The sequence below is a fragment of the Plecotus auritus genome (assembly GCF_963455305.1).
Source record: "Plecotus auritus genome assembly, chromosome: 11".
Lineage (NCBI taxonomy): Eukaryota > Metazoa > Chordata > Mammalia > Chiroptera > Vespertilionidae > Plecotus > Plecotus auritus.
In genome coordinates, this window is record NC_137777.1 from 50981304 (window position 1) to 51006184 (window position 24881).

Here is a 24881-nt window from a genome sequence, read left to right on the forward strand (position 1 = left end):
TTCTATCAACCAAAAACTTGGTTAAAAAAATATTTTTAGTAGTAGTGGAGCAAATAAAAGAAAATGAAATTCAGATTTTAGGATGAACATTTTTTTCTTAGTTTAGGACTAACATTGAAGAAATATTGAGTTAAGCAGCTTCGAAAGAATTGGATTCCTTTTGTTGAAATTTTTTTAAATGAAATAAAAAACAGTTGCTCTGTATTGGTGATGCATTGCAGTAAGCTATGTTACAACCCACTAGAGAGAGGAGATGCAGGCAAATGGAAGCTGGGAGAGACACTGGGCTTTCGGTCCTGCTGGCATGGCTGAACAGAATAAACTAATTACCTAAACCAATTGAGAGGGAAGATGTCCTTGACAAATAACAAATAGCCAAAACTTATTAATAATTTAAACATATAAATTGATGCACTTAAAGTAACTTAATGGTGCTCACCAATCCAAGTCAATCAGGTTTCAAAAAATAGAAAAACAAAATGCAATAACCAAACCAAACTAAAAATCCTTTATGATATATAGGGTTTGGCAAAAGTAGAGTTACAGTTGTTCGTATGGAGAATCATTAATAAAAATAACACAAGAATAAACTCTTGTGTACTCACAACTGTAAACCTACCTGTGCCCCATCCTGTATTTCCTCAAAGTCAGCAAACTCTACTGGTCTCAGGGATTCTTGTTTGTATGTTATGGCTTCCGTATATTGAGAAATCTACCTGCACAAGAACACACAGTTACTTTTTAAATCTTTCTGAGAGTTTTTGTGCCATGTAATTATTTATTTCAAGTAAATCAAAACCCAATTTTCGATTTCTTTGTCTTCTCTGTAACCATTTGTTCTATTACAAAAAGAAGCAAAATGGTATTTTGGCATGGAAAACATAGCAATTCAACAAAACTACATCTATCACAGCGTGAGCGTGAAGAACTTTTGTTTACCATTTCTTGGAAGACCTTTTATTTCCAAACATCCAGAGGAAACAAAGTGTGAAAGAAAGCAAATGTAGGCAGCATCCCCTGGACTAGGTTGTCTTGTACGTCTGAATCCTGCTATGACGTGATGACAGGAGACTCACAGTGGGACTCAGAGGCAAAGACGTGACTTGCTTTGCATGTTGCTTTTCGTTCCTGGCAGAAGTATGCTCATTAAAAGTTCTGGTATGTGCTCTGATGAATCCTATTTCAGAAAATGAGTCTACCTACCAAAGCCTGAGGAAGTCCCATTTGATTTCCAGAGCAAAAAGAGCCATTTTGGTGGCATGTCTAGGTTAGCCTGAAGGATCACTGTCACGCTATTAACTGCCTCAAAAATGGACGCTGACGGTAATGACACGTGGGAGCTGTGGCATTACGATGCTAGACACTCGTTGCCAAGTCTCCGTTACTCTCACCTCCTCCCAGAGATACTCAGAAATAATAGCACTGCAATCATGTTTAAATTCCGAGTAGTTCTAAGCCTTGACAATACTTATATATATTTTTAATGTATATTTTTTCATTCTATTCTCCTTGGGACAAAGCAACTATAGGACATGTCACTTAAGTAGGGCTCACAAAGTCCAGAAACTTGTTTTCTTTCAGCAGAAAAATATTCCCTGACTGTTCGCTTTGCCTACTACTCCGGTTAATAAGCATTACTGCACAGTTTGTTTGGTTTTTTTAAAAAAATATTTTTATTGTTTTCAGAGATGAAGAGAGAGGGAGAGAGAGATAGAAACATCAGTGATGAGAGATAATCACTGATTGGCTGCCTCTTGCACACCCCCCACTGGGGATCGAGCCCACAACCCAGGCATGTGCCCCAACTGGGAATCAAACTGTGACCTCCTGGTTCATAGGTCTACGCTCAACCACTGAGCCATGCCAGCTGGGCACTGCACAGTTTTTGAATGGATGACTGACATAGACCTTCAATGAATGTTATTTGAAAATCCGATTTTTAGGACACTGTTGAGTAAACGTTCCATAATGTGCATCGTACCAAGTTTCATTGAATGAGGCTAGAATTCTCCTTAGGGTTTTGGAAACACGCAAAACCTACCTGAGGCTTTCGTGGCTTTTGTCTGAAATAGTTACTGTCTATGAATTACAACATATCCTTTATTTCCTAGGGAAGCATTTGGGGAGAACGCTGTACACCTCAGACGACAGACGTACCCAGATAAGGATTCTAACCCATGGCATGGAACCATATGAGTATTATTTGGCACAAACACCAAATTAAAATACTCTCAGTCACAGTTGGTACTAGTACTTATTGTAAGTTGTACAATTTTGAAAGGCACACTCAGAACTACAGCAACAATACGGACCTCTAGAATGCATAGAGATTTCCCACCATCAAAGAAATAGACATGTACACAAACTGTTCAAGAAATGTGCTCTGAATTTTTAACAGCACCAGGAAGGTGAGGTCTCAGGTCGGCACCACTTACTTTCCTTAGCACAATTTTGATCACAAGGACTGATTCATGTCATCCAGTTTCTTTTCCTCGTCATGATGCTTCGCCAAGAATCAATCTAATTGAAATTTAAGAGCCTCATATACTTCTGTAAAACCCAGTGATGGGTTGTATGGCTTTGACCTTAAAGCCCGCTTTATTTGTCTCGATATCTATTTCTATGGAAACAGTATGCTGCTTCAGCCGATCAAATATTAATCTTCCAAGACCTTCCTGGTCATTACATCTTAGGAGACGGTAATTCTTGTGGGGAAGGTGTGTAGGATGAATGCAAACTGGATCCATATTTATGCTAAACCCAACAGCATGACATCATCATAGCAGAAATATCTAGGACATTACCTCATATCAGAGATCTGCTGGGATTTTTTTAAATCTGAGATTTATTTTTCATTTAAATGCGTCGAATCCTCAATTACATATCATTCAACCAAAGTTTTTTTTTAAGACCCAAATTCAAGCCAATCTAGTATGTAAGTGTTTTAAATGAAATCATTTTAGTCTATTTCATCTTTCAAGAAGAAAATCAGCCCAAAAATATACCTAAACGAGGTGACCGATTTGACTTTTAGAAAATAAACTGCCTCAGACTATAGGACCTCAAAACAATCAAACTACCAAACACATCACACGCACACACATATGCACCCACACATACACGCACACGTGTGCACATGTACACATACTATATGGTTAAAATAAGCATCAGGAGCTTAAATTTGTAGCATAAAAACCAGGCACCACAAAAGAGCTGAGAAGCCACTGGTTGCCATCTATGAAAAGACTCAGACAATGGGAGGCAAAGCGTGTGGGGGGACAGTGAGGAGAGCAGTGGAAAGTGTGGGTTCAGAGTTTAATAATCATGGGTGGAAGGTTCAGGTCTTCAGAACCAATTAGTGGAGAGCCTGGCTCTGCCACTGCCTGCGGTTCCTTCGGGGGAGAGAGCCAGCCAGGCCCACAGTTACCGCCCCAGAGTGCCGGGTGCTAACGGTACCTCCGCCCGGAATGACAGATTTTTTTCCCTAAGAAAAGAGGCATCTTTAGTCCATGTTTATAAAAATTGGCACGTTTCAAATAAAGAAAATTTTCAATGAAATCCCTTAGAAACCAATGCGAATCCGTGTGCTGTAAGACCAAGCAGGCACCGTCTCCTGCATTCTCCCTCTTCTCTGACTGTGCCCTGGACACTGCCAGAGGCTTTCAGAAGAAGGCGTTAAGGTTGAATCAAACTAAGTACTGAAGCCAAGAACCTCCGGTCCTCGCTAGACGAACATGGGAACATGAGAAAGGAAGGGAGAGGAAAAGCGCTAACAGACTCTGGGCACTCGCTCTTCGGGAGCCATCCAGGGCACACGTCCTCAGTCACGTCCAGGCCTCAGGGGGACTGTCCTTATGGTCACACATTCGAGTGTCCCCTCAGACAGAATGAGATATTTTCTCCCAAAGTAGCACCTTAAGAACATCCGCAGAGCATTTCATATTAGCTTTCACCTGGTAACAGGAAATCTAACACACACAGCCACTCCCCACTCAGCAGTAGCCAAAACTGAGGAGACATAAAATTTTGCTCAGACTGAATGAACAGACAGTATTTTATGACACTACTGATTCCAAATCAAGTAACAGCGAGATGGTAGGGGTGAGAGCTTATTTTGGCACGTTCGCACACAAGCCAAGTGAAGTAGAAAGTTTACAACTTTTATTTATTTGGCCTTTCAAAGTAATGGGGCAGGGCATATTGTCATGAATAATGTATTTTCTTGTTGAAACACAACATGTATAAAATTAAGAGGTAGTTGAAAGTTGGAGCAAAGGGCTTAGAGCTTATGATGTAGACTTAGAACACAGGGGAAATAACTATAAATGTGTGTGTCTATTTCATATTTTACCAAGTAGGCAAAATATCTCATTTTAATCTATCCCACGATCTAATCTGATGATTAAATCTCAAGAACAATTATATTGTTCTCCTCTACTACTCTGTTCCTCAAAGAAAAAAACAAAAACTCCCCACATTTATATACACACAGGAAAAAGAAACAGAAAAATTGCAGGTAACTGCCTGCCAACATAGATCATTCTTCAAATACCTGGATAACTGGTGCGAAAGTGTTTTCCTAAAATACCTGGATAACACCACGTTCTCTCTCTCCTTGGCTGTGACGTGCGTATGTCAGGATACACTTACTCATATAATAAGACTATACACTCAGGGCACTAGCTGGTTTGGCTCAGTGGATAGAGCGTTGGCCTGTGAACTGAAGGGTTCAGGGTTCGATTCTGGTTATGGGCATGTACCTCGGGGCAGGCTCAATCCCCAGCCCTTGTCAGAATGCGTGTGTGAGGCAACCAATCGATGTGTCTTTCTCACATCAATGTTTCTCTATCTCTGCCTCTACCTCTCCCTTCCACTCTCTGGAAATCAATGGAAAAATACCCTCCGGGTGAGGATTAACCAATATATATATTATATATAGTGTGTGTGTGTGTGGGGGGGTGTATATATATATATATATATATATGTAATTATATGTAATATATAATTTTTTCAGAGTTCCTGCTCAGCAACTCTTGCTGAGTTTTCTCAACATTTGCACCAATGTTGGATTCTTTATTTTAAACATCAGGAATCCTAATATACCAACCAATAAAAAGTAATCCTTTCTAGTTAGAAACCATACGTGTAGACCTTGAAGGTGTGTGCTACAACTCTGAGCAGGTTGTTGGAGGAAGTGAATAGTTACGTTAAAACTGAGCTCCACTCTGGCCTGTCGCACGCTGCACCAGTTCCTCCACTGCTCTGAGCGTTTACTTCATCTGTGATCTAGACTAGTACAGTGCCTCTGCCCTAGCGGTGTTGAGATGACTAAAGGAGAAAAGGCATGCAAACGGCTATGCACTGTGCCTGCTGCATCGTTTGTGCTCAGCGAATGGCAGCTGTCACCAGTATCCGCAGTTCATACAGCCTTTCGGAAGAGTGGCAAAGCTGTCAGTGTGCGTACATCCCTAGGCTGCGTGGATACTGCTATAGAATCATCGTGCATCATGTGGGCTGAATGGTAAATGAATTCACTGGAGAAATACACCTCCTTGCAAACATTAGTAGTTAATCGCAAGTGCAACCAATCTTCTCTGAAGAAGATTGCGTGGAATTACCGGTCACCTCCCACATCCCTGCACATGTGCATCCAGCTCTGCTTGCGTGCGCTGGGGTGCTGTGAAAAGATTAATAGATGCTGATTTTCAAAAGCTGATAAGAACAATTGTCAATTAAAAGTAGGAAATATCAATAGTGAGATATTATTAGGGTGTTTCTAATAGCCTTTGCATTTGCTTGGGATTTTTTTTATTGTGCATACAAACGGTTATCCAAATTGTGTGCATTTCAGCACCGCAGCCCATGCCCTACTTCCTGCAAGAGCAGCTCTCTCACGGGACTTCGTTTTGAGGACACTTTCTCTGGAAAGCTCCCCTTGACCGCCACCCACCAGCTCCCCCTCCCCTCGCCCTGGGCCCACATTCAGATAGTATTTCCTGTCAAGGTGCTTCTTTCACACATTCTCTTGCATTCCCCGTCCTTTTCCCCTGGCACTGCCATTTCCACGGTGCCCTCAAACTTCATTCAGGTGTTTCTTAAGGCAGGCCTTTCCGGCATAAAGTGGCCAAATAAATGTAAGGAGAGGCTTTTTTCAGGTACCTCCCCCCTCCCCCCACCCCTTGGAAATGTTTCATGGTTCCCTGTTACTAGGATGAATGTCATGGCCAGACTTGGGCAGTAAAAGGGGATGTTACTGATGGGCTTAAACCAGCCCACTGACACCTCTGTTTCTCAGTTTCTCACAAAAATATTCCTAAGGGTTGATGCAAAACCAAATTCCCAAGGTTACATTTCTTTTAAGATTCCATTTAAAATTCATGATATTCTAGCGTTCTTAGATAAAATCTACCCATGCTTGTTTCCAGGTAAATATGACGTTGTAAGTCACAATCCGTTTCCATGAGCAAAATTTCCAAGCATCTTACCCGAAACCTTGGAGCAGAACTGACTCCCAGGAAGACTTCTTACCACCAAGTACAGCCTGTGGCCACACTGTCTCCGGGGGCACAGAGGGCCCCATTCACAAATACTAGGAAGTGGGTGATACTTCCTGGAGGTTTCAACCCTTCTGAGAGCCCAGAGTCCATAAAAGTCTCCATGCGGACCCTTTAGAGCCCCAACTCCACATCACTGAGCAGTGCGCCTTCCCTCTCCGATTTCTCTGGCTGCCGTATAAAACACAAGACACCAGTTACATTTGAATTTCAGAAAAGCAAAGGGCGATTGTTTGTATGGCTCATGCAATATTTGGATTAAACTTAACTCCCTATCCTATATGTGCATTTGCTAAATCTAGCAACCCTGGCTATGAAACCATTCCTGACCACCGCCCCGCCCCCCCCCCCCCCCCCCCGCCTCCTCCTCTGACCAGGCAGGTCCAGCTCTCTGGGCACATTGACCCTCTTCCTGAAAACTGAGCTAGAAGAAGGCCTGTTGGCAACCTTGACATTGAGTCGCTGCATTTTATCCAGAGGCCCAGCTTTGTCATTGGCCACAGATGACTTTGCCCTCTGTGGGCCAGTTTCCTTTGCTAAATTGGCAGTGAGGTGAGGGGACAGTTGGCTAAATGCTCTCTGGGGACCTTCCCCATCTAACATTCCGTAGCTCTAAAGCATCCAGGTGTTGCATCTGTTCATCACTGGCCAACAAAGGTGCACCTGTCACTAGAGCCCACAGTTATCTTCTGAGTGTTTGCATCTCCCCAAGATGCTCGCTCTCCCTTGGGTTACAGTGGTGATCAGAAGACCCTGCCAAGAGGCGGGTGTTACCTGGGAAGTTCAATACATTCTTCCATGTTGTATTACAAGTTAGGGCACCATATGCCTATCATTTTTCTCCCATTTTTCTTAATTTATTAATCTCACTAATTAAAGAATCAACATCTGGCTATCACTTGTCCTGGTGACCACTAACAGTGGTAAAATGCCCTCAAGGTCACCTGGGCAGGGCACCCCTTGGAGGAGAAAGGAGAAAATGAAATGCGATATGGAGGAAGGAGGTGCCCATCTGAGCTCCTGCAGCCACCTGGCGAGGTGGGCACCCAAACGGGTCCACAGAGAGCAAAGGAGATCCACGTCGGTCTCCGGCCAGGTTTTCGGTGTGTTGAAAGAGGGAGACATAAGAAAGTGCCCTTGGGGATGAAGAGAAAGCAGCAACCTGGGTCCCCGGAGGATGTATCTGCTCACTCGCTATCCCGATGAGTTCTCTGCCTTCTCCAATGAAGGCCTTTCAGGCTGAGCCAGCTCAGGGCACCTCCTGAGTCTCACACCACAGGCCTGCGCGGGAGCTGCCCTGCCCCACCTCTGCTCATTTCTGCCCCTGCTTCCTCCAGATCTTTCCCGTCGCTCCCTCCTGTCCTGCCGGATCTCATTCCTTCCACCTTCCTTCCCTTAACCCCCTTTCTCCGCAGTCTTACCTGACCAGGGGGAACACGCCCCGTATGTCCTGTGTAAGAAAATGCCCTTCAGTGTTCTGCCTTAATCTTTCATCCGTTTGTATTTTGTGGAAGAGAGCTGAGCGGGGCCCCTGGCCGTGTGCATTCTGGAGAAGGCTGTTACTACTGAACGTGAAGGAAGCATTTAGAGGAAAACGAGGCCCTGGCCACTGGGGTCAGTCGGTGGGCCGGCATCCCGAACACCAAAATGTTGCCGGTTGGATTCCCCGCGGTCAGGGCACAGGCCTGGGCTGTGGCCCAATTCCCGGCTGGTCGCTGTTCCACTTCCACATCGATGTTTCTCTCTCTTCCGTTCCTTTCCTCTCTCTCTAAAAATCAATAAAAGTATTTTTTTAAAGAGGAAGCTGAGGGAGGAGAGATGCTAATGGTGCCCTTTGTTCCAGCCTACAAGGAGAAAATGAAGGAGCTGTCCATGCTCTCGCTCATCTGCTCCTGCTTCTACCCCGAGCCCCGCAACATCAGCATCTACACTTACGATGGTGAGTTCGCACCAGAAAGGCTGCCCTGGGCGGGCGGGGTCCTGTCCTTGCTCCCTCCCAGCTCCTCGTCTGACCGAATCCACGTCTGGGGGAGCTCGGTCCTCACACGCTGGGTCCAGCTACCAGGCCTTATTGCTTGTCTGTGGCTCAAAACAGTCTGGATTTGGGGCCGATAACAGGACTGTATGTGGGAACTGGAGGACTTTGTTATTTCTCATCATTTAGCCTGAAAGTGCCTCCGGCCTGGTAAGTTCCACACACAAAACCATCAAAGTGTGCTACTTGGTTTTCATGTGAAGCCCATATTTATGCAAAAGGAAAATCAAGTTTAGGTTAAAATCAATTCAGGCTCTTTTCTCCTAAGAATGTCTGCCATCACTCAAAGCCCTGTGGGCATTGCTGAGTTCCCCAACACCGTAAATATTTATTCTCTTAAAATATATCCATAACCGCACTGCAGAAAGAGGTCTTGTATTTTCCAAATGAGGCAGAGCAAAGGACCCTGCGCAGCATTGTGTCCGTCTGACAGCATAGCAGTGCTGTTTCCAGTCACCGGGACGCAGAGGATTAAACTGAGGCCTGCGTCAAGCTCTGTGTGCTTACCATCCTCACATCTTCCTTCCTCAGACATGGAAGTGAAGCAAATCAACAAACGTGCCTCTGGCCAGGCTTTCGAGCTGATCTTAAAGCCACCATCTCCCATCTCCGAAGCCCCGCGAACTTTAGCTTCTCCCAAGAAGAAAGACCTGTCCCTGGAGGAGATTCAGAAGAAACTGGAGGCCGCTGAGGAGAGAAGAAAGGTAACTTTCCCGTACATTTTTTTAAATGTATGCTTAATTATGGTTGACATACATTAGAATAGTTTCTCTTCCCCCCCACCTCTCTCTCTCTCTCTCTCTCTCTCTCTCTCTCTCTCTCACTCACACACACACACACACACACACACACCCCTGGCTGAGGTTCCAGAGAACAGCACCTGGATACGTGAGGGTCCTCAGTAGACCTGGAGTCAGGTGACCACTAACAGTAAAGGTTGCTGCTTTTAGACTAGCTAGAGCCAGAGGTCTCAGACACTAAAGAGCTCCATGCCCTGGTGCCCTGCCCCCATTGTGGGTTTCTTATTGTAACGGTCACCCTGCCCCAGTCCCAACCCCTCAGGGAGAAGGCACAGCCTCAGGTAACTTTACTCCAGGGCTGGTGGTGGGAGACGTGCAGGTGGGTGCTCCTCCCTCTCAGGCTGCGTCCCACCCCCAGTGTAGTGCATGGTTTTCCTTGGGACCAGGAACCACCCCTCCTCCCTCTGAGATTTTTCCCGCCCAGATGCTCCCCCAGGATGCGTGCCAGGCACTTGCCCTGCCCTCCCCAGGCTGAGCTGCCTGCGTGAAGTTGCTCCTCCCATGGTCCCACAGTCGGGATCTGCCCTGGGATCTCTGAGTATCTTCCTGTGCTCTCTTCTAAGCCTTGGTGGCATTTTTTCTCTTTTCCACTGGTTTGTGTTAGAGACCTTTTCTTTTGCCAAATTTTAATTCTCCACAATCCGATGACCAAGAAAAGCCAAGGGTATTAAAAATGGAGGGCACTCAGAAATCTCAAGGACTTGGCACACAGCGACAGAAGTTCTGTCTGCATGTATCTGCACCAATGATGTGAATATGGGCATCCATCCCATGAAGATTCCTTTAATCAACCCAAGTGGAATTACTTTAGCTAATTCATATCTACATTGTATTTCCACTGACTTTATCATCATATATTTCTAGGATTATTTAGTCACTAAAAATATACTCCATGTCCAATCTTGCGATTTGAATGGAAACTCTGCATTTATAATAATTTTTAATTTTATTAAGATGTTGTCTATAAAAAGCCAACCCAGTAAACACTTCTATGTGATAGGTATAAAGAGAATGAAGACATTCTTTCTAAAAACTGAAATTTCTAACAAGGAGTGCAGGACAAACGTGTGTGTGTGTGTGTGTGTGTGTGTGTGTGTGTGTGTCTGTGTGTGCATGCGCACATCTATACTAATAAAAGGGTAATATGCTAATTAGACTGGATAGACCGGATGTTTTCTGGACGTCCTTCTGGACAATGCCATGGTGGCGGGGGCCAAGGCAGAGGCGGTTAGGGGCAATCAGGCCGGCAGGCAGAGGCGGTTAGAAGCCAGCAGTCCTGGATTGTGAGAGGGATATCTGACTGCCGGTTTAGGCCTGAGCCCTGCGGGATTGGGCCTAAACCAGCAGTCAGACATCCCCCAAGAGGTCCCGGATTGGAGAAGGCGCAAGCTGGGCTGAGGGACACCCCCCATGCACAAATTTGTGCACCAGGCCTCTAGTATGTATATATGTGTGTACATATACATATACATATACATATACATACAGATATATACATGTGTATGTAGTATCAAATAACAAGGTTCGAAGATTAGAAGTCCTCAGGCTAACTTTTCTGAACCAGAAAATACTTTTTGTTTAAGGTGAGAAACAACACAATCTTCCTGTGGTTGAAAACCATCTTGCTGTGTCCTGTAACACACTGATTGTGATTTCACTTTTCACTGCGTAGTGATGTTCTCGAATGTCTGAGAAGGACTTCTTTATTTCTTACATATATATTTATTGAATTTTCCCACTTACTGTTGCTCTAAGTCAGAATTTTAAAAGGAGGAAACTAGCTACTAACCTGAGTATATGTATAGAAAGTTGCTTTAAAAATATTTGTTCACTTTTTGGGTTGTTAATTATAGCTTTCCTTGCATAGCAGAGCTAAGTTAATTTCATCCATGACCATCCACCAAGACTTGGCTGCTGACGGATATTAATAACGAACTGTAACAGCAGCGAGCATGCCGCACACAGGCTGTTAAGTCCTCCCCCATGCACTGGCATCAGAGGACACGGGTATCGGTCCTAGATTCACATAGGCAAGTTCTGTCACTTGGTTAGAATACAAACCCAGTGACTCAGCTAAAGTGGAAACTTAGAAATGAAAATCCTGCAGCAGGTTCAGGATGTTGCTGGTGTTTCTAGGTTGGATATTTAATTGGAAGGAAATCATTAAAGGAAAAGGAAGAACAACACAAAGATGATCAATATTAACTGGGAGTTTTCATTAAACTCCCTGAGTTAACTACTTACTGGTTCTGGTAAAATTTCTGCCCCCTAACAATAATAACTTATCAGCAATGAGACATTTATACAATTGAATTGAACTGGACATTGGCCACGTGGCTAACAGACATCTACACGTATGACCATCCACATTATGACTCCCAAGAAAAATGTTCTTTGGAACCCTTTAAAATCAGTATTCCTCCGCATTTTTGCTATGGCTTCTTGTTACAGTTCTCAAGGCAAAAATCATTATATAGATTATGTCCTGGCAGTAGGGCTTTAATTAGAAGAAAATACAACTAATTAACTGAAAGTATCAACCAAAAAAATCGTTAATTGATTTTATTCTGTTGGGTTGTACTGACTTAATTAGTGTTCATTTGAAGAACTGTTCATTGTCTTTAAAAAGCCTTCAGCAACTGCATATATCTCAGCAATTATCTAAGCAAGAACATGCCTATAACCAAAACCTGGCTCAACAAGCTAAAACAGGAGCAGGGTGTGTGACTGAAAAGTCTAGGAGGGGTTGCAGCTTCAAAAACAGCTGGATTCAGGAGGCCGAGCAACATTGTCAGAAAACGTTCTTTTCATCTGCTTCCAATCGGTTTCAATAGTAAGAGTGTTTAGTTTCAAAGAGTCATCCCAAATTATTGACCTCAAAAATTAGCAACCCCTGCAGAAAGAGCTCCTCTTTCCTAAGAGTTCTAACAAAAGCCCTGGAATTGATGGTCTGTCCAGGATCACATGCCCGACCCAGGGGAGGCAGCACTTTGATTGGCTAGCCTGGATCACATGACCTGAAGAGGTGTCGCTCAGATCTCTGAGGTTAGAGTGAAGAGGAATGATGCCCCAAAAGATTACTGACATGTTCTTACCTAAAGAAAGGGAAATGAATGTTGACAAGAAAAATTACAAGCATCCATAGTTTTTATCTGCAAGTGTTAGATGACCATTAGAATAATTATTTTGAATGTAGGGGTTATATCTTCTCTTTAATAGTGCTTGGCCATAGTTAGTACTACAAATATTTTTAAATGATAACTTGCAGACCAAATGCTGAAGTGGCAATATGTAACTTGTTTTTGTGTCCTCCTCCCATCATAAAACAAAATAATAGTCAGTAGGTTTCCAAATGACACCTTCTGAAGTTGCACTAAATAAACTCGACAATCCAAAGAATTCTTACTCCGGGGAAAATCACTCAATCAACAGATATGTATTGAGCATTCTCTATTTGACAGGCCCTGTTCTAGGCATTAGGGAGACCTCATCAACCTTATATTTCAATGGAGGAGACACAGCAAATACAAAAATGTACATGTCAGATGGTACTAAATAAAGCAGGACAAAGGGAATTGGTAGTACTGGAGTGAAAAGCTCGTTCATATGGGGTGGTCGGAAAAGGCCTCTTGAATATGAGAACATTGGAAAAGCAGCATGAAAGGTAGAACATTTGAAGTAGAAAATGATGAGTGCAAAAGCCCTGAGGTCGGAGGATGCTACGATTGTTTGAGAAATAACAAGGAGGACAGTGCGGCTGAAGCAGAAAGAGCAAGGGGAGACTGGTAGAAATTGAGCATTGTAAGGAATTTGACTTTCAAATAAATGGAAGGTCACTGAGGACATAAAACCATTTCACTACTTGATATGAATTGCAACTTCTTTTCACAGAAATATGTGCTTTAAAAAGCTGGGTGACTAGAAAAATAAAGTGTTAGATAAATAGAGAAGACATGAATGATGCCAGAACTACGGATGCCCAGAGAGGATGCAGAAAGTGTTTTCAGGATAGTGGGTAGACCAGCAGTTTGAACTAGTGAATCTGGGTGGGGAGTGGGTGAGCAGTGAGGTGAGATTGTGGAGGGCCTTGAATGCCAAGTCAGGTGCAAGTCAATTATGTAAGAAACAAGGAGTCACTAAAGGCTTTCACAACTACAGATGTCCAGCCTCGCCCAGTGGTCAGCTACATTTCCACTGCCCTGGACCCATTGCTTTCCCATATATTACACATTTTTAAAGATTCAGCCTATCAAACGTACTACATTTAAATAAGTATTAATAAATTCCTTTGTCATGGTTATAGTCAAAGGAATCTGTAACTGCCAATAATTCTGGTCATCATAAAATAATAAACATTTTCTCACTAAATTGATATAATTCTAACTCAAAGTAAATATAGAGATAGATGTAGACATAGATTTGAAATATGATTTCTGGTAGGGCTTTTAAAACATAAAAAAGTATGCATTCCCCCTCCATTAGTCCCTGCTCCTGAGAATTCAGGGACCACATCTGGGCAACAGTGACCTGGGCTGTGTTGCAGGGCCTCTGGATTCATAGCTGGAGGGCTGCCCCAGAGGCACCTCCATGCTCCGGGAATTCACTCTGTGTTAAGTGTTCTGACCTTTTCCCCGGGTCCTCACCCCATCTGCTGACCCGATCGCTGCTCTGACCATCTGGTTACTCTGTTGGACCATCTTCCCTCAGGCTCCTTTGAACCAGAATTAATGCTCCATTGATTAGCTGGTGGCAGTTTATTATTTAAAAAAATAAGACCTTTCCTGCTTTTTCTTCCTTTTTTTTTTTTTTTTTTTTTTAGTATTATGTTCACCTCCGTGAGACCATATTCTCTTATGAGGTCAGCTTGAAGCTCATATTTTGAAATCAAAGTTTCCCTACTGCAGCTGATTCACTTGGGCAGCTTTACTCCTGCTGTTCTGATGTCATTGGTATTATTTCAGTCTCCTAAGCGTCCTGGTTTGGACGTAAATTATATGGGCGTCCTAAGCCACGCACAGCGTTTACGAGTGCTTCCTAAAGCATAGTGGTTAAGAACATGTGTTAAGAGCATGTCTATGATTCAAAGCCTGCTTCCAGCACGATTGCTGTGTGACTTTGAGCACGTCACTAAACTCTCTCCTATTCTAGCCATCTGTGAAATGAGACAAATAATAGGGCCTGCATCATGGAGTCACTGTGAGAATTAGAGGCGTTAGTTCCTCCACATAAAGACATATAACCGGCACCGGGAAAACACTGGAAGCGGTTTTGAGCAAAAACACACCCAGTTCCTGCCCTCACAGATCTCATGCTCTAGCAAATTCATAACTTCAAAAAGAAAAGAAGTTCCTCATCAATGCAGATACTGAACAGTTACCATACAATGTGTTCCATAAATGTTTTTAAATACTAAGAATATTATTTGTCCAATTATAAAGAAAAATAGACAGTTGATAGGTAACAGATCTAAGAGGCTTGAAAATTTTAATGTTATGAGAAAATAATGAAAGCTGAAGGATTTAAATGACATTGACAAAATCTCGTGTTAAAATTGGTTAAATTATAAAGAATGCTACTCAGATCAGCCCGGTGACATATAATTGGCATCCTGACAGTATTGGCACAATGAGCTTCCAAGTCACTGAACTGCTGCGAGAAAGATGTGTTGCTTATTTTCATAAAATGGCATAAAAGTGGGGCATTAGTCACCAAATTTGATAAACTTACCTTTTGCATTTGTTGGCATCTCACGTTGTAGATGCAATTAACGTCGAACCCAGGAAAAGAGGGGGTGGACTGTATAGCAGTGGGTCCTGAACCGAAGGGCAGGATTATTCGCAATTCCCAGACTCCTCACGCGTGACCAGCTCCCCGGGGGCTGTGTCCCGAGGACTTGACCCAGTAAATGGGTACGGCTTTCGCAGAAGGACTCGTTCTAAAGACTTTGGATTTTAATCATTTTAAATTTCTTATTCTGCTTCTGGTCCTTCAACACAACCCTTTCGTTTCACATACTCCCATTCAGGTGTCATTATTTTAACAAGACATTATTTGTAACTTTAATTGGGTTAATGTTTTCTTCATTGTTAACAGTAAATCAATCATTAGATATCATGAGTGTCTGATACATGGTTCTAGAATCTAGATGGAAAGTAACATACTCAAATGATGAGAAGGGACAAGAAAATAATGGGACAGAAAAGTATTTTACTTCAGAAGTGAATGAAAACTAGCCCTTTATACATGCAGTCTTAAATCTCCTTTGTGTACCTAACATAAAGTGAGCTTTATACACCACTTAACTCAATGTGTCTTCCATTCATTTGCACAGTAGTTAAGTCTTATAGTCAGTGATGTGAGAATGGTAATGAGCTCTCGGGACAGTGCTGCAGTGTTCCCACATGTACAATCACGCTTCTCCCAGACTCGTTATTTCTCCCTCCGCGTGCCTCTCGTGCACTTACTCCAATGACACCGAGTTCAGCGTGACGCCTGGAAAAGGCGTTTCACAGTCACGTGCCTGTCATCCCCACAGCGGATGGAGAGGGCTCCTCAGTCTCCCAGGATGCCCCACTGGAGGTCTCGGGTCTATAAATACATTTGCCTTGATAACAACTGGTCACACCCATGCCCTGATTTCCTATTTCAGTATTGCAGTGACCTTCCTCCTGAGGCACATGCCACTCAGAAATGTCCCTCCATGGCCACATCCTTTTCCCTTGGACAATTGATTTTTAACAGCTTTCAGCAAGTCCCACCTGTGTCAGTCAGGCCCTTGCTCTCTGCTAATCTAAGCAAGCAAAGGACAAAGCGAGAGGGCCTGTGCGGCCATGTCAGGAGCCCGGCTTCTGCAAAAATGAAGGCAAACGCTTCCACCCCCGCAGGTCACGCCTTTATTCTGCGCCCCATACTCACTTTGTGTCATGTTTTCATGCACTTTTCTGGATGACATGCCGATTTGCTCATTGATAGAAATATTGGGATCAGAACCAGCTTTCTTCCTGGACGCTGTGACGTGGGAGATTCCACAAGATTCAAGAGGGAATCGATTTCTCCCAGGAAGGGAGTTAAAGTTTTGGCAGTGGTATCTGGGTGCTAGGCTATGTAAGAGGGAAGAAGAAGTGTGATTTTCTGCAGCGAGGGAGTGACAGAGACTTGGGGCCTCCAGGATGCAGCAGGCCTCTCTCCACTGACAGTGGGGCCTACGGGCGCTTGCTCCCACAGACCCAGGGTGTCCCACCAAGGCAAGAAGTTGGCAAAGGTGTGTGTTGCTATTTTAGTCTTTTAATTCCAAGGGATTCCTTTCTCAGGCCTTTCCCCCTGCTGTCTCCTGATTGTCATCAGCTCTTTTGCAGAAGAAAATTAAGAATGCAAGATCCAACATTAATTTGAGCACCTGGAAATTAACAATTCCGCAGTTGCTCCTTGATAACTACCCAGGGTAACTCTCCGCAGAAAAATGGCTATAAAAAATCCAGGTGGCTCCCATCTAGCCAGGTGGCTTCTATCTAGGGCCACCAGGTGGGGAGCACTGAGGAGGAAGAGAGGAAGGGCCTGCTAATACCCTGACCAGAGAAGAACCACCCAGAAGCACTGCCCACAGAGAGGGTTTGAAGTCACATTTTGTTGGGCTTTACTTTTATCTATTTGGTTTTCTTGCCTGGTGCTGCCCCAGGGTTTCCTGTCCATTACAAGAGAAACCTCAATTCCAACCTTACCTCTAGTTCTTAGACACATGGCACCCTCATTTTGTGATAACCCAGACTTCTCTCCCTGTAGAAGTTTTCTGGTCTGGGGGTTAACAGATTGAACTGCGTGTTCTGAGATGAAGGATCAGTGGTTTCCCCCAATTTTTTGAGGTGCTCACTGAATGTGACATTTTCTATCACTGTAGCCCATTCAGCGGATGAGGGTGGTGCAGAGGGGGGAGGTAGGAAAGGGTTGTATCATCACCATGAGGACCCCTGAACCCACTGATGTCAATAACAAAGATGTTTGAACAAATACCCTGCACACAGGAGGCAGCCAACATTTACACCTGAGTTTAGCTGTACCAGTAGTTTAATTGCCATCATCTCCCAGTCACCGGGTTTTGAGTTTGGGTTTCAATAATAATGGCTACCCTTTGCCCAATACTAGCTTACTCTTTATTGGACACTAGCTGAGTACCTTGCAAACATTTCAGTTGATGCTTATAAACAATCCTATGAGATAGGCACTATCTTTATCCAAATGCCAAAAGGTAATAATTGCATGAAGAGTGTTCTCAAAGAAAAACTTTACACACACACACACACACCTTCAATCAGTCTCTCTCTCTCTCTGAAACAATTCAGTAGCCCTGGTAGCAGAAAAGAAGCAAAGTCCACGCAGGAAGCTTTACCAGTAGTCCACCTGCAGGCAGGAGAATAAACCAGCTACAAAAATGCTTTTCATGTTTCTCCAGAAAAGCTCCATTTGATTTGGAACTTGTTTTGTGTTAACATTTCCTCCTTGTTTTTCATATCGGTTTTATGGCAAGCTGTAACAGAGCAGGAATGTGGCGGGTCCACTGAGGTGCCAGTGAAACCATTATGGGGTTAAAACTGGAAGTGGGCTCAGTTCCCAGGATTTTCTAATCCCCCATGAATCATCAACATGTTCCTGATAAAGGTCAGAATAAACACATCCACAGGACTCATTGGGCTTTCTGTAGAATATCACCTTTTTACCATGCCTGTAGAATTTTATCTGAGTTTCTACCCCTGTCAGATCTCATACTGTTTATACATCAAGATTTATTTAGTAAGACCCCATGACCACTACCATCAACTAAAATGTTTTCCTATTGATGCTTTTAGTGGTATTAATACTTAACAGGCAATGTGTAGATACCATTGTGTAGATACTCACATTTAATCCATCTCAGAGGACCAGCCAATCCCGAGTAATTACCCAGGAACAATGAGCATGTAATAATTTAGTCTGACCCCTGGAAAGTCCAGTATTAAGTAGCTATGTAATTGTGGAGGAGCAAATGCATGTGGGAAGAAGTTAACACATCCAGGGTCACCAACACAGGCCTGACGTCGAAGCCCATGCCAGTGTACGTTTCAAACATAGACTGAGAACTGCCTGCATTATAATCACTGGGGATGCTGATCAAAAGTATAGATTCCTGGGTCTCACCAAACAGCCACAGAATCGAAATCTCTGGCAGTGGACGCCAGGCCTCTGCTTGTTTACCAAGTTCCCTGGTGGCTGTTACATTCATGTGCAGAACTATGCTGCCCCCTGCTGCTGCAGGTGAATGACAGTCCAGAAAATGGAGAGAAAATGCAGGGGTGAGGGGTGTCTGCTCCTGGTGTTTCTGATTGGATCACTAAGCAACCACAGGGTTTCAAAAATGACCTAGGTGACCTTGGAATGTTATAGAGGTCAGCACGAGGACTTCCTGTTGTCTGCAGCCACGTGGACATTTAGTTTGCACTATAAACAAGTCTCCAAGGATAACTTGGCACAAGAAAAAAAGGGGGGAAAGGGGAGGCATGGAATTAAACCAGGAAGTGAATGTAGTGATTAGATTGGTGAAAGCAGGAAGTTCATTGCAGCACCCAGCCTACAGCTGATCTATAATAATGAGGCAGAAAAAAGACCGAACTTGCTCCAATCCTACCTATTGTCCTCAGGCTTCAGTAGATGTTGCTACCCAGTGATTAACTACAGCATCCCCTGTCGCATAAATGCATAGCAGCAGCTCATTAAAAAAACAGAAACAAAAACTCAGTGAGGGTTAAATGTTTCTTCTAAGACAGCCTATCCAGAAAACTCACATCTGAAAATCCAGCTAACCGCAGTTCCCAGCTCCCCGCCTATAGGAAACGCTGAGGCATGGAGGTGAGGGCCCCATGGCCAGCTGTGCTCCGGCCAGACATGCTGCTTGTTTGCTAAGAGCATGCCGGGGTCTGGGCCACTCCTTCTCTAAGAGGACATGTTTCTCTCGCCCAGTCTCAGGAGGCCCAGGTGCTGAAACAGCTGGCGGAGAAGCGGGAGCATGAGCGGGAAGTCCTGCAGAAGGCACTGGAGGAAAACAACAACTTCAGCAAAATGGCCGAGGAAAAGCTGATCCTGAAGATGGAACAGATCAAGGAAAACCGTGAGGCTAATCTAGCCGCTATCATTGAACGTCTGCAGGAAAAGGTAATCACCTCAGGGTCCTGAGCAGGCGCATTCCTCAGGCACAGCTGGGTGAACTGCAAATTGGGCACCAGAGACTGGGCCAGAGCCTGCACATTCGAGCACGGCTCACCCCGTGCTCAGGCCTCAGTATAGACAGACCTAGTGGGGCTGTAACATGGGCCGGGCATTGGGCCCCACCGGGAGGCTGGAATTGTGTCAAACTTCCAGGGGAAATAGGTGAAGGGAGGCTAATTCATTCTTTTCCAATGTAGGAAAGAATGCTGTACTAACCTTCAGAGCCAACCTGTTGGAAATATTAAATTAGAACCATGCAATACTCATACATATATAATATATAATGCTTAATTTTAGTTTAACCACTAATTAATATGCAATATTAAATACATCAATATTAAGTTGGAAAAATATATTTGTCAGAAAAGGACAGAGATTTATGAATGGCGAGAACCTGTTCTCTCCACCTAGGAACATCTGTGTGGAAAGCTCGGCTATGATAACACTGCATGGAGCCAAAGTGAAGGGGAGCAAAGGGGAGGCGTTCATTTCCTCACATCCATACCTGGTGCCTTTCTCTCCACCGAATGTACACTCGGTCCCCCCAAGTCAGAATGAGTGGCGCTGCAGATCCTCCCCAAAATGTTCTTTCTTGCCCTTCTGTAGGCTCTGTGCTATCCACAGCCAGGGCCATCACCATCACCACCACCACCACCACCATCACCATCACCCCCACCACCACCATTACCACCCACCACCACAACCACCACCATCACATCACCACCACCACCATCACCATCACTATAATCATCACCACCACCACAACCATCACCATCATTACCACCATTACCACCACCATCACCATCATCACCACCATTACCACCACCATCACCACCCACCGCCACAACCACCACCATCACATCACCACCACCACCACCACTACGATCTTCACCACCACCATTACCACCATCACTATAATCACCACCAACACTATCACCATCATCATCACGACCATTACCACCACCACTATACCACCATCATCACTACCACCACCACCATCACCACCCCTTAAAACCTTCCTTTCAAAATGGACGGTATAGCTATGAGTAGTCAACTTCTGTCCATTTTCAAAATCAGATTAAGCATTATGAAAGAGGGTCTTTGAGATAGGCTGCCTCAGTCCTTTTCTGAGCAGTCACCCTCCCCGCCTGTCCTGGGTGCTATCGCATGATAAGCACTGGAGATACAGGGAGATATGGGACTGTCCTTGTCACCAGAACACTGAATGAGAGTTTAGACACTTCCAGCCCCCTGTTTTCTGAGTATTTCTTAGGAAGCTTTATGTTGTCTGTTAGAGTTGACTCATCTCATCTAAGAATTGGGCAGCCTCAGCCTGACATTCTAGTGATTCTTTGTTTTTTCATTCCCATTCTCTGATTACAAATATCAGGCCAGAACCAAAGGAAATCAGACATGAAATCTAAAAATATATACACTGAATTCCATGGAGATTTTCATGGGCACCTGAACTCTAAGGAATGCTAGGAAGCTTTGCTGGGAAGGGCATGTGAGGCTCTGAAGGTGTGTGAGGTTCAGGGCGACCCGAGCAGGAGCCAGAACAGCCACTGGATGCCTCAGTCAAACCCTAAAGTTGAGATTTAACTTCCTTGTGTAAGCCCAGTCCCTTCACACGCTCACAACTATTTCACCCGCAGAGTCAGGTCAGCATTTGGAGGAGGCACCAGAAACCAGCTTGCTGCACGTTACATATGGTGGTACCATAGTGAGTGCTTGACTGAGATGCAGGAGAGCAAAGCTCCATTGGCTAAAATTTATACCCATGACCTTGAGCCTTCCTCCATGTACCCTCAGTCCCCACTTTCCCACGTAACTGGTGAGATACCTGCCTACAGGTTCTGGTACCATGGACAGCGGAGAACCACTGTGTTCCATTCAGGATCATTGTGACTTCACCTTTACCTCACATCCTAGGCCCTAAAAAATCCTACGTGACATTGCTAAGAACAGGCACACTCATCTCATCACCAGGATTCTCAATTTGACCTGCAGAAAGTTCCCCAGCTGATACATCAGGAATCCTGAGCAGTGGTCACTGGATTTATATAGTGGCCATAACAGTTAAAATTCTCTTGCGGTCATAGTTTCGGTTGAATACAATGGTGGTTGTTTTTTTTAAGATGCCGCAAGTCTCCTAAGAGCTTCTGCATTGTGACATGTATTGGGTTCCATGTGTTCCTTTCTTGGGAAATGAGAAAATTTTCTGAAGGTAGATGTCAAACGAGGTTACTTCAGTCAAACACACAGCATGCAAAGGAGCGGGCAGGCCCTCCTGGTTCTGCGTGGAGCAGACAGCGGGCTCCGTGACACAGCTTGTCCCTTGGTGTCTTGCAGGAGAGGCACGCCGCGGAGGTGCGCAGGAACAAGGAGCTGCAGGTGGAACTGTCTGGCTGAGGCGACGGAGGGTATGGCACGGCCCGCCACTAGGAAGTCCCCCTGCCTATATCATGAGGGATCATGCGATATCAGTATGAGAAATGTGTGACATGGTTTAAAAAGAACTCACTATTTAAAAAACACACAAAAACAGAATCAAAAATAAAAAAAGTCAATGCGGTCTCTTTGCAGAATGTTTTGCTTGATGTTTAAAAAAATACCTTGGTTCTTATTTTGTAAATACTTACATTTTTGTTAAAAAATACAAGTATTGCATTATGCAAGTTATTTCATAACCTTACATGTCCTGTAACAGGCTTTTGATGTTGTGTCTTTCCACGCAAATGAAACGCTGGGTCTGTTCTTTCTGAAGCTCCCCATGTCTGACTACCTTCCCTGCCTTTCTCATTCCAACAGAAAAACGAGGTCAGTAGACAGCCTATGGTGCTAGAGATCCACCATTGCCTAATGACCTAGACAGCTCTGTCATCCCTGAACTTGACCGAGCCCATCCCTAGACCACAGGTGTTATGACTCCACTCCTAACTCTGTATTTGTTCATTCATAACCTACTTACTGCCTAGAAACAGCAAAACCAGGCTAAGGACAACCACCAATCATAGCATTGACATTCGCTTCTACTGGATTGTGTGCTACCATGTGCTTCGGTTTTAGAAAGGGATGGATGAGAAGACAGACCTGAGATCAATCTGGGTGGAAGCAAAAAGAGACCCTTTAAAGTGCTACGTTTTAAACGGTTCCAGCAGCCGTGAAATCGCTCTTCATGAAGTGGGCTTAGTTCTCTCCTTTAAGTTCTGTTGATGGAATGAATTAATTAATGTGTCAGGTGGCTTATTTGTGGATGCCATGATGGACGATGTTCATTTTAAGCTCTTACCTATAGTACAAGTACATGATGCTACTGAATAGTTTTCACTTGGAAACTGTGAGCTGGTCGTTGCGTTGAAATACACACACACACCTACACACACACACACACACACACACACACACACACAGAGTCAGAAACACTGCGGACTTTCACACAAGCTGGTCTTTCTTCCCCAGTGTGCGGCAATCCTGCCGATTAAAAAACTATATCTCACTCCATCCGCGAGGGCTGACGCAGTGAAGGGGGTTGGCAGGGCACTGTGCCCTGTGCCAACTAAGAATCACCAGACACCCACGTCAGTACCTATCACAGTTTTGAAGTCGTTTCTCCCCAACTCCCAACTCCCGAAGGTTGCTGCCTGCATATTTACTCTTCATTAGTGCTCTTTCCTGTATGTCATTGTGAGCAAGCTGTGATGAATAAAGAATTGGAGTTCTGTGAACTAATAAAGGGTTGGTCTGTTCTCTTGCCCCCTCACGGGTCTGAGCCCGGAGTCCAGACCTGCAAACGGTCAGTGGATTAGACCGTCTCGGCAGCAAAGACCTGGAGCGTTTGAGACCTTGCTTCCCAGCATATGTCGTCAGTTTGGCTCAAACTCACAAAAATTATCTAAAATAAATAAGCAAAGAGACAGTAATTAGAGCTTGAGGAAGCCAGTGCCGTGCTGGCTCCCTTCCCTTTGGGAGCAGCAGGCGGCCCCTCTTCTCTGTCCCTCTGTCAGGCCTGAACGGTGGGAGGTGTCTTTGATCTGGTCCCCTTAAACACCTTCAGGACTGATGGAGGCACCACAGGTTCGGACCGATCATTCTGAGGGTGAGAGCCCCTTTCAAAAACCCTGGAAGGTCCCTGGCATCCCCTCAGCCTCCCCTAGCCACAGGCCGCCTCCCCAGCCTGAGAAGTGCGGCCTCCCTGCCCTCCTGCTGCATTCGCACTGCCAATCACACGGTACAGCGGGTCCTGCCCAGGGCCCAGATGGTCCTACAGGACCAGCGGAACCACGTCCAGTTTAGCAGGAAATCATAAAAAATTGAAACCACATGGATTTATGAAAAAATAAACTGGGCTGTCATCCATGGCAGTGCTAACAAGCCAAGCTGAAGGTTGAGGCCATCTGGTCTCCACCTTGAGTATCTTGTGTGGAAATCTAGCACTGCAACACTGCACACAAATGCTTAAAAATATGAGCTCCATGACCTTTTTTGGAACATCAATCCGCTTCTGATTGGCTTACTTTGGTGGTAACTAGAGTCACAGGCATTATTTTCAAGGGTAAGAGAACAAAAGGGTGAAAAAGAAAACTCTAGCACCCAAAAGCTTCCCATGCTTGCTGGCATCAGCAACCTCTGCAGGTTATAATTCCGACACACCACGCCCCACGGCTGAGGCTCCCACAGACCCTTTGTGTATTCAAGGTAGGAGCAAGGTTTACGAACATTTCATTTAAATCCATTGGTACCCCCAAAGTCTCTTCAGACCTGCTTGTGATAAATATGGTACATCAGTCCCTAAATGCCAATTAAATAAAGATATCAATTCAGTTCTGCAAGCTCTATGACGGACGGTGAGCCAGACCACGTCAGTCTGCAATGGCACACACGGTCATTGAATTGTCCCCTCTCCCTCTTGAGTCAGACCCAACCCCTCTCTTCCTCGCCCCCACAGTCCAGTGGAGTCCATCCTGTGCCAAGGGACAAGGATGTGATGGATATTTTATTTTTTTATTTTTAGAGAGAAAAAGGAAGGGAGAGAGACACATCAATTTGTTGTCCCACTTATTCATGCATTCATTGGTTGACTCTTAAATGTGCCCTGACTAGGGATCGAACCCATACTCTTGGCATATTGGGACACTACACTAACCCACTGAACACCCAGCCAGGGCATGATGGACATTTTAGAGGCCATTTCTACATCCAACAAGCGGGCCTTTCTGCTAACTTTCAGGTTAGCAGCAAGCACTCAGGTCTTCGAAG

General features: G+C 44.5%; 1 protein-coding gene across 1 annotated transcript in view; it reads left to right on the forward strand.

Moving 5' to 3' along the window:
* STMN2 (stathmin 2) overlaps positions 1–23358 on the forward strand; it is a 36182-nt gene extending 12824 nt beyond the window's left edge. Inside the window, exons 2-5 of the mRNA XM_080646213.1 lie at positions 8398–8493; positions 9121–9293; positions 19377–19568; positions 21975–23358. Of these exons, the coding sequence (XP_080502339.1) occupies positions 8398–8493; positions 9121–9293; positions 19377–19568; positions 21975–22034 (521 nt within the window). The 3' untranslated portion in view covers positions 22035–23358. The remainder of the gene's footprint in view (positions 1–8397; positions 8494–9120; positions 9294–19376; positions 19569–21974) is intronic.
* Positions 23359–24881: the final 1523 nt, after the last annotated feature.